General features: G+C 31.8%; 2 protein-coding genes across 7 annotated transcripts; both read left to right on the forward strand.

Moving 5' to 3' along the window:
- LOC104747042 (thioredoxin F-type, chloroplastic-like) lies at positions 422–2,092 on the forward strand. 6 transcript variants are annotated; one of them, XR_761084.1, is made up of 6 exons: positions 422–436; positions 519–686; positions 802–900; positions 1,018–1,187; positions 1,262–1,391; positions 1,920–2,092. XR_761084.1 is itself a non-coding variant. In XM_010468610.1 (4 exons), the coding sequence occupies exons 2-4, from the start codon at positions 588–590 to the stop codon at positions 1,087–1,089; spliced, it is 270 nt and encodes an 89-aa protein (XP_010466912.1). In that variant the 5' UTR covers positions 422–436; positions 519–587; the 3' UTR covers positions 1,090–1,409. The 6 variants fall into 6 exon arrangements, 1 of the variants encoding a protein (XP_010466912.1); XR_761082.1 differs by having other exon boundaries at positions 1,310–1,391; XR_761083.1 differs by having other exon boundaries at positions 1,018–1,183.
- LOC104748548 lies at positions 2,757–4,868 on the forward strand. Its single transcript, XM_010470168.2, has one exon. It carries the CDS (start codon positions 2,757–2,759, stop codon positions 4,866–4,868), a length of 2,112 nt encoding a protein of 703 aa, XP_010468470.2.

The raw sequence follows: 9,944 nt of genomic DNA on the forward strand, positions 1-9,944 counted from the left end.
GTTGTTTCTATCCTCGGCTCTTTCGATAGAGAGGCTGCGGAGGTTATTTTGTCTCAATTCGATCTCCTTCGTCAGGTTTGTTGATTCCCCCCATTTATGTGAGATTTCATTGATTCGATTGTATTCAGATCGATCGTTATAAATAGATAGTTCTCGAGCAGAGGTTGGATCGTTATGTTATTCACCAAGTTTATTAGTCTCACTCCCAACAGTTTTTTTTAGCATAGGTTAGATTTACTATTTTTAACCAATTTTCCAGCCCCATTCAGAATTTGAGTTGAGAAAATTCTTAATTTGTTGATCTGATTTTGAAATTAGATGTGGATATAATGAAGGAGAGATTTGTAAAGTTGTTGCTTGGTGAAGATATGTCAGGTTCTAGCAAAGGCGTGTGTACGGCTTTAGCCATCTCCAACGCTATTCACTAATCTATGTGGTAAGTTAGAAAAAAAAAAGACTATCTTGTGTTTATTTGTTTGAACTCAAAAGTGTTGAATTACATGTTTCTTATTTTGTAGCTACAATAAGACTATCTTATTTTTGGGCAACTATGGAGATTAGAGCCGCTTCCGAGGGAAAAGAAAGAGATGTGGAGAAGAGAGATGGAGTGGATACTTAGTGTTAGTGATCACATCGTTGAGTTAACACCTTCTACACAAACTTACCAAGACGGCAAAAAGTTTGAGGTAAAGTGATAGGGGCAAAATATGAAGACTTGCTTGCAGTCATTGATGCAGCAAGGTCAGGCTGAGTAATCTAAGTTTCTCATTTTTTTTTTCAAACTCATTGGGCTCTCTGCAGGTGTGGCCTTGCAAAGTGATTGCTCCCAAATACAAAGAGCTATCTGAGAAGTACCAGGATATGGTGTTTCTTAAGCTTGACTGCAACCAAGACAACAAGGTTTGTTCTTCCTTTTGCTATTAATGTGTCTTTATTCTATAATTTGTAGTCAGAGTAATAAAACAGTTTCCATAAGTATTAGTATTATATCTGAATATAAAAATGGTGAAAATAAAGAGATATGTTCGTGTTCGTGGAGCGGAGGACAACATAGTTGGTTTCCGCGTGCTGTACGAGACACAGAGATAACTTCTAGATAGAGAGAGAGAAACAGAGATGGAGACAAAAACCCTTTAAAGGATTTGAACGGAGAAGACGAGGCATAACACAACACAACAACTCTGTAAGTAAGTTCTGATCAGACCCCAATATTTCAGTTTCTTGATGTTTTGTCTGAAAAGTTTCAAGATTTGATTTTGAGGTGTTGGAGTGTCTCTCTTTTTTTTCTTCTTCGAATTCGTCTGAACAGATCTCTCTGTTTCCCTTGGAATTATCGATCTCTCAATCACTCATGCTGTAAAGTATAAGGATCATCCTCTATCTTAATTCTGGTGAGTCTTCTTTACTTATTTACTTGGTTAATGCAAGTCAGTCTGATTTCCCAATGATGCTGTCTGGAAACTATACTTGGTAAATGAGAGTCAACAGAAAGGTGTTGTCGACAAGGGTTAGTTATCACCATTTTTATCCATATATTTATACTAACTGTAAACTGTAGGATTCTTTAGGGCTATAACTAAATGAATTTATCGTCAATGCATTAGTCAACAAAACAAAGAATCATATATACATGATTTTCTTCATACCACCATTACGTTAGAATGGCTTAGAGATAGGGACAATAGTTGACTTATGATGCCTCCGTCTAAATTTCATATGATAAGTATCTCTCTCCACTTTTTTAGAGTGACTAAGAAACTAATGTATCTGTATGGACATTATGTAGAAGATGATTCAGATTCTTATATTCATTTTCAGAATGCCTCCTTCTCCATAGCTGAAATTGCTTATGACGAAGTTTAATTCTTAAAAAACTGAGTTCTGTAAAAATGTTTGTTGTTGTCCCTTTTTTATTGCAGCTCTTGGAGAGCAAGATACAAGAGACAAAAGCAAAGAAATATACGCTCCTTGCATGTGCTCGAACTGCCAAGTTTGTATCGGTTCCTTATTATCCTTAATGGGAAGCTTGTTCCTTGTTCCACAAACAACAGTCACTGTTTGAAAAAAAAAACAAAAAGCACTTCCAAACCAAGTACATAATTATACCTTAATTGACATTAAAAAAATCTACATCAATAAAAAAAAAAAAAACAAAATACAACGAATCAAAACCACACAATTGAATCATCCACAAAACAATTCACAAATAAGATGCTAAAGATATAATAAATCTTTAATCCAACACAAACATACAAAACAACACATAATAGAAAAAGAAAGAAAAAATAACCACACACAATAATTAAAATTACACAAATAAAAACAAACAAAAATCATAAAAATCTTTCCCGCGGCGTAGCGCCGGTACTATCCTAGTTTTATTAATGATACGATGAGACTTTTATGATCGTCGATTCCCTCGAAGGATAAGACGGATCTTTGGCCAATCAAACTTGACTATTAAGTCTTTTTAAACTTGAACTCCAAGCTACTGAATAAGTTTTTTTTTGCATAAAGATCAAAACAACCTCAGAAGGCTGAAGTCCTAGCTAAAGGTTAGTCGGTGCATACTTGTATAAATATTAGGTTCAGCCTCGAATTAATATCGCTCATAAATTCTCAATTTCGATTCTCAGATCGATTGAGTCTCCTTCTCTCGATCGATTTGTGTTCTATATCTTCGATCATCTCTTTTTCGACCGTCTCTTGTGCTTTTTTCAAAAAAGTTTCTTCTCTATAATCAATTCTAAATTACCATGGCTTCTTCGTTGGTTGGTCCACCCGAGATCGGAGACACAAGGCCCATCACAGCTTCTGGTCCCAGCGACCCAGTTATGGACGCAAAGGTCTCAAACGTCAACACTTCACATCCTATGGGAAAAATCACGTACCTCGCCGCTCTCCTCAAAAATCTCCCAACTCGTCCCAGCCCACCAATGGTCTCAACTAAAGTAGTTCCAACAGAATCTTCACCGCAGATGGGTTACACCGAGAATAGATCCGCCACGTACCTCTCCTCAGGCAACCCCTGCCTCGACTTCTTCTTCCATGTTGTTCCTTCCACGCCCAAGGAATCTCTAGAGCAGCGGCTACAAGAGGCTTGGAACCACGACTCCTTAACCACTCTCAAGCTTATCTGTAACCTTCGTGGAGTCCGTGGCACTGGAAAAACTGACAAGGAAGGGTTTTACACGGCCGCGTTGTGGCTCCATGGTCGCCATCCCAAAACCCTAGCTTGTAACCTAGAGTCTATCTCCACATTTGGTTACTTTAAAGATTTTCCTGAGATTCTTTACCGGATTCTACAAGGATCTGACATTCGTAGTATCCAGAAGTCGGAATGGCTCCGGAGGAAAGGCCGAGTATCTCGAAGTAGAAGAGCTCGATTCTCTCTCCAGTCCTCGAGAGGTCGTTTCCGTCGTGGGCGTGGGCGTGGTCGTGGAAGGGGTCGATGTTATGGAAGGGGTCGCGGAATAGCTAGCCATGTCCTTCAAATAAGGCCCGTATCCACGAGGAAGGATAGGGTAGCGTACGCAGAAAAGAAGAACCTAGAGGAGAAAGCCAGAGCAAGCTTGGCGCGCAAGCAAAAGAAGGGTTCAATGGGGAAGAAGGCCTTTACAAGATATACTAACGATTCAGACTATAGGTTTCTCCACGAACGTGTCTCTGATCTATTCGCAAATCAACTAAGGAGAGACGTTGATTTTCTGACATCAGGCCAACCAAACAAAATCTCTCTAGCGGCTAAGTGGTGTCCATCGCTTGATTCTTCGTTCGACAAAGCAACTCTTGTGTGCGAGAGCATTGCTAGGAAGGTGTTTCCCCGAGAATTATTCCCGGAATACGAAGGCGTGGAAGAAGCTCACTATGCGTACAGAGTTCGTGATCGGCTAAGGAAACAAGTTCTTCTTCCTCTCCGGAAGACTCTGCAACTCCCTGAAGTATACATGGCAGCGGGAGACTGGGGATCTCTCCCTTACGGCCGTGTTGCATCAGTGGCGATGAAGTCATACAAGGAGATTTTCTTGAAACACGATGCGGAGAGGTTTCAGCAATATCTTAACGATGCGAGAACGGGGAAAACCAAGGTAGCCGCCGGTGCAGTGTTACCTCACGAGATAATAAGAGAATTAGACGGCGGAGACGGTGGACAAGTCGCTGAGCTGCAATGGAAACGAATGGTTGATGATCTTAAAACGAAAGGTTCTTTGTCGAACTGCATGGCTATTTGTGACGTTTCGGGGTCTATGGAAGGTGATCCAATTGAGGTTTCAGTCGCGCTTGGTTTGCTCATCTCTGAGCTATCAGAAGAGCCATGGAGAGGAAAGCTCATAACGTTCAGCAAAAACCCTGAACTGCATCTGGTGACAGGAGACGATTTGAGATCAAAAACAGAGTTTGTGAGGAATATGCAATGGGATATGAACACTGATTTTCAGAAAGTGTTTGATTTGATTCTTGAAGTGGCTGTGAAAGGGAAGCTGAAGCCGGAAGAGATGATCAAGAGGCTGTTTGTGTTCAGTGATATGGAGTTTGATCATGCGTCGACTTCGCTATACTATAGATGGAAAAGTTCGCGTCTGATTCCGAGTAATGGATGGGAAACAGATTATGAGGTGATTGTGAGCAAGTACATAGAGAAAGGCTACGGAGATGCTGTGCCGGAGATTGTGTTTTGGAATCTGAGGGATTCAAGGTCAACCCCTGTTCTCGGAAACAAGAAAGGAGTGGCTTTGGTAAGTGGCTTTTCCCAGAATATGATAAAAGTGTTTTTGGAACATGATGGAGAGGTAATTGATGATCCCATATCGATCATGGAGGCTGCTATATCTAAAGATGAATATAAGTCACTTGTTGTAGTTGATTGATAGAACTTAGATTTGTAGACACTTTGTGACATTTGGTTTAATCGTTGAACTAGGTAGGGGGATAAGTCGATTTAAAGAAAATTATTATAAATAAAATTATTATTGTAGAACCAATATTTGTTTGTGTCAAAAATAATATGTAACTAAATTTTTTTATTTTTTTATTCAAACATGTGTTGTGTAAAAATCAAATTCATATATTTTATGTTTCAAATTGTTATCATAATAATTTTGCATGTTTCTTATGTAACCATAACAACATATACTAAATTACTCGGTAGTTTAATTAATTAATTTTATTATATGTTAGTAACGATCAGATTCTAAACTAATTTTTTTAAGATAATATAATTTATTGATTTAATATTTGTGATTAGGCTATTTAAATATTTTGAGTTAGTCGGTTTGTTAATATTTTCTATAAATAACGGATTATTACCAAAACAAAAATCATTATGAAAAATTAATGAAATTTCAAAATCAATGTATTCGTGTAAGAATACATTTCACCCGTGAATTATGTGAACGTGGTAAAGGAAATATTTATAAAATTTTACAATTTATGGAAATATATATCTTTTGTGTGCTTTAAAAATCAAATTTTTATATTTATGGTCAATCAAGTAACTATAACAATTTTTCATAATCTAATAATCACTCATTTTAAATATATTATGATTTTTTTGGTACTAAATTTATTTATAATGATAATGGTTATTGTTTCATTCCTTTTTAATAGCATATTGATTAATGTACAATTAAAACGTATATTCCTATTTGGTTATCAATATTTCCATTTTTTAATGAACAATCACACTAAATGTTGAGATTAGTTAATTTACATAATTAGATATTTATAAATAATCACACATCATTAGATCCCCTAATTTGTTATCATTTTTATATTTATTTATGAATATATATATCTCCTATATATTAATAGAGAAACACTTTCACAAAAAAGCTGATGTGTCGCGCTCACATAGCTCTTGTATCTTTTTTAAAAAAATACTCTTACATCTCATTATCATTAACATAAATATGTTATTGGCAAATATCCCTTATATATTAATAGAGAAGCACTCTCACAAAAAGCTGATGTGTCGCGCTCACATAGCTCTTGTGTCGTTTTTAATAAATACTCTAACATCTCATTATCATTTACATAAATATATCATTGACAAATATAAGTTAATGTTCTTTTCTATTAGTCTTAAAAAATCAAAGATTTAATCAACAATTAAAATCCAGAAATGTATTTAATTATCAATTTCATAACATATCTCCTATATATTAATAGAGAAGTACTTTCACAAAAAGCTGATGTGTCACGCTCACATAGCTCTTGTGTCTTTTTTTAATAAATACTCTTAAATCTCATTATCATTAACATAAATATGTTATTGGCAAATATAATGCAATGTTCTTTTCTATTATTTTTTTTTTTGTCAACAAGAAAATTAGCTCAAACGAGCCAATTTGGTGGAAAATCGTTTACAAATAAAATATGGTGTGAACTTGCACGCGCTTGGCATGCTAAAGAGTCCGCCCTAACATTAGCATTACGGGAAACATAAATCAAAGAAAAAGAAGAAAACTCCTCCCTGTCCATCTTTATGTCGTCTAGATACGGTGCAAAGGCCGGCCATTCCTGAGGAGAAGACACCATCTTCACCAAGTCGGAACAGTCCGTAAGAAACGTCACTTCCCGGAAATGTTCTTTTCTATTAGTTTTTAAAAAATCAAAGATTTAATCATCAATTAAAATCTAAAAATGTATTTAATTATCAATTTTATAACATATTTAATTATTAGAAGTAAATTACATTTCACAAACAATAAAAAAAAATTATTCATTTATTTACCACTTTTATACATTTTTCTCATTGCATTTTTTAAACTTAGGATTAGTTTAAAGCAAACCGATTAGTCTAAAATTTTTTTTTTATCTATTTAATGATATAGTGATGTAGATAATAATGCGAAACATAAAATATGTGAATTTGCTTCTTAGAAACACAAAAATATATCAAAATTTTCTACACCAACTTAAATTCTTTTCCAAGTTCAAATATTTCACGGATGAAACTTATTTTACAAAAAGTAAACGCAAATTTGAATAAACGAAAAATAAACTTTACTTACATATTTTGTTTACACAAAGAATCTAAAATCTTAAATAATAATTTTACTATAATATTTTATTTAAACTGATTTATCCCGTACATAGTGCGGGTTAGTACCTAGTAAATCTATATTTATTAGGAATTAAATTTCCTTTAATGAGTTGGAGATAATTCAGGGGTAATAAATTTCTTTTTATAATTAATAATAATAACTATTGAAAGCTTGTTTTTTAAATTATTATGGTAATAATACTTATTATTTTTATGATTTTGTTAATAAGTTATATGTTTAAGAAGTTAGATGTTCTTTATTTTTATTAACTTTATATGTTTTTATAGCCTTTTTAGAATATTTTACTTATATTGATTTTAACAAATCAATATTTTATATTGATTTCTTAAAAATAATAGGGGCATTCTCAAAAATGCCCCTTTTTAAAAATACCCCTTCATGTTGACCATTTTTAAAACTTCCTTTCTTTATATACAAAATGACCAAATTACCCTTTTTGAGTGACAGCAAGAATGTACAGTCATCAAAATTGAAAATATTTTCCCGCCAAAAAAATTTCCCGCCAAAATCGAAAATTTTTCCCGAAAAAATTATTTTTTCCCGCTAAAATCAAAAAAAATTTCCGCCAAAAATATTGAAATTTATATATTTTAAAAGCGTTTAAAATGTGTTTAAAAACCTTTTAAACACTTTTAAAAACCTTGTAAATACTTTTAAAAAGCTTGTAAATGCTTTTAAAAATCTTATAAAAACTTTTACAAGGTTTTTAAAAACATTGTAAAAGCGTTTACAAGGTGTTTAAAAATCTTTTTAAAAACCATTTGAAAACCTTTTAAAAACCTTTTAAAACCTTTTAAAAATCTTGTAAAAGCATTTACAAGTTGTTTAAAAAACCTTTTAAACTCTTTAAAAAATCTTGTAAAAGCCTTTACAAGGTGTTTATAAGGCTTTTATAAGGTAGAAACCTTATAAAACCTTTTAAAAACCTTTTAAAAACCTTGTAAATTTTTTTTGGCGGGAAAATTTTTTTGTCGAAATTTTTTTGACAAAAAAATTTTTGGCGGGAAAATTTTTTCGAAAAATTTTTGGTGGGACAATATGTCGGAAATTTTTTGGCGGGAAAATTTTGTTTTTCTTTTCATTGAATAAAATAATTTTCATTTAAGGGTAAAATGGTCATTAAAAATTAAAAGAGTGCAAAAATAAAAATGGCCAGAAAATAGGGTATTTTTGAAAAGGGGTATATCAAAAGAGGCATTTTTAACAAATTCTCAAAATAATATAACTTTGACTTGTATATTTGTAAGTAAATTTTAGTGAAACTTTAACTTAAAATAGTATGTAATTATTTTATTAGTTTTAATATGTGATATTTAAATTTGTGTAAAAACTGATGACATATCTAATTATTATTTAGTTAATTTTTTTTTGAAATATAATGGCATGTTAATGTAATTAAGTAGAAAATTTAAGGGTTTTTTTTGCTAAATATGTCTTGAGCTCTCTGGCGACGATACATCAGCTTTTTCAAGAAAGTGATTCTCTATTAATATATAGGAGATATATAAAATTAAAACTCGACTTTCATTTATTTTTATTTCAGTAAATTGGGCCATATATTTTAGTTACTTTCTTACAAGTTACAAGTTTCTAACAAATAAATAAAAGAAAATCGTAAAATTTTCTAAAGAAAGTAGGTACAATATAGCAAACCAACTAAACCGAGCATAGGCTTATACGATTAACTTCAGTGAGAAGCCCAAATTTTTTTTTTTTTTTCACAGTTAGCGTTTTCAGGAAAATATTTCTAAGAAAAATATGGATTAGCATTTTTCTTTCATTGGGTTGAACGACCAGAGACTGTAGAAGAGAAGAAGCAAAATTGTTAGACAAGAACTCTTCCTAACATAGCTCTGTCGTATCAAAGTGATTTGTTGAATTCCATGCCATCAATCATTTGGTGAGAAAAAATCAAGTGAAAATTTGGTGAATCAAGGATGGTAGACTTAATATTATTTAGAACTCTCTTGTACATTTTCTTATTTAGACTTAATTACACATTTCTTAAAAAAAACATATTTACAAATAAAACTATTTAAAACTAAAAAAATATAAATTTTACAATTGAATATATTTAGGATTATTTATATATATGATTTTAAATAAATATACTAATTAGTACAATTAAATATATTTAAGATATAATCTGATATGTTTTAAAATTAAGNTATATATATATATATATATATATATATTTTAGTATATAAAGTTGAGTTTTCAAAGTTAGTCATTAACAGGATCATGACACATGTCAAGTATACTGATGAGATGTTGACATGTGTCAAAAAAATTATTATTTTTCAAAACAGCTAATTAAGATAATAACATTAAAAAAAAATTTTAAAACAGCTAATTAAGATAATAACATTAAATCTACATAAAATTTACATTTTATACTTAAAAAAAATTCTTAAATCAAAAAGGAAAATAGACAAAACTAATATATTTTCCATTATACACTAATTATATTATATGTGTTTTCTCAATTAGATTTTGACATGTATAAACAAAAAATAATTCATTAAGCATGTATATTATTATTAAAAAAGTAACATAGGTTATGTCAAAAGAATTATTATTTTTGAAATGTAATAGGAACAACTAATTAAGATAATAACATTATATCTATATAAAATTTACATGTTTATATCAAAAGCTTTAATCTTTGTTTTTTTTTTTCTGATATAAGCCGATCTATTTTGGGTCTTTTATTTGTGCGGGTTCTTCAATGGAAGCTATCAAATGAAATGAAATGGAATCAAAGTATATAAAGTCCACTAACTTAATCGAGGATGAAGACACTGATGGAGGTTCTAAGAGTAATTCTACAGTTAGTAGCGTTATAAGTTTCAAAGATTAGTCGGTGGTTGATGTATT

The sequence above is a fragment of the Camelina sativa genome, chromosome 15, assembly GCF_000633955.1.
Source record: "Camelina sativa cultivar DH55 chromosome 15, Cs, whole genome shotgun sequence".
In the NCBI taxonomy this organism is placed as follows: domain Eukaryota; kingdom Viridiplantae; phylum Streptophyta; class Magnoliopsida; order Brassicales; family Brassicaceae; genus Camelina; species Camelina sativa.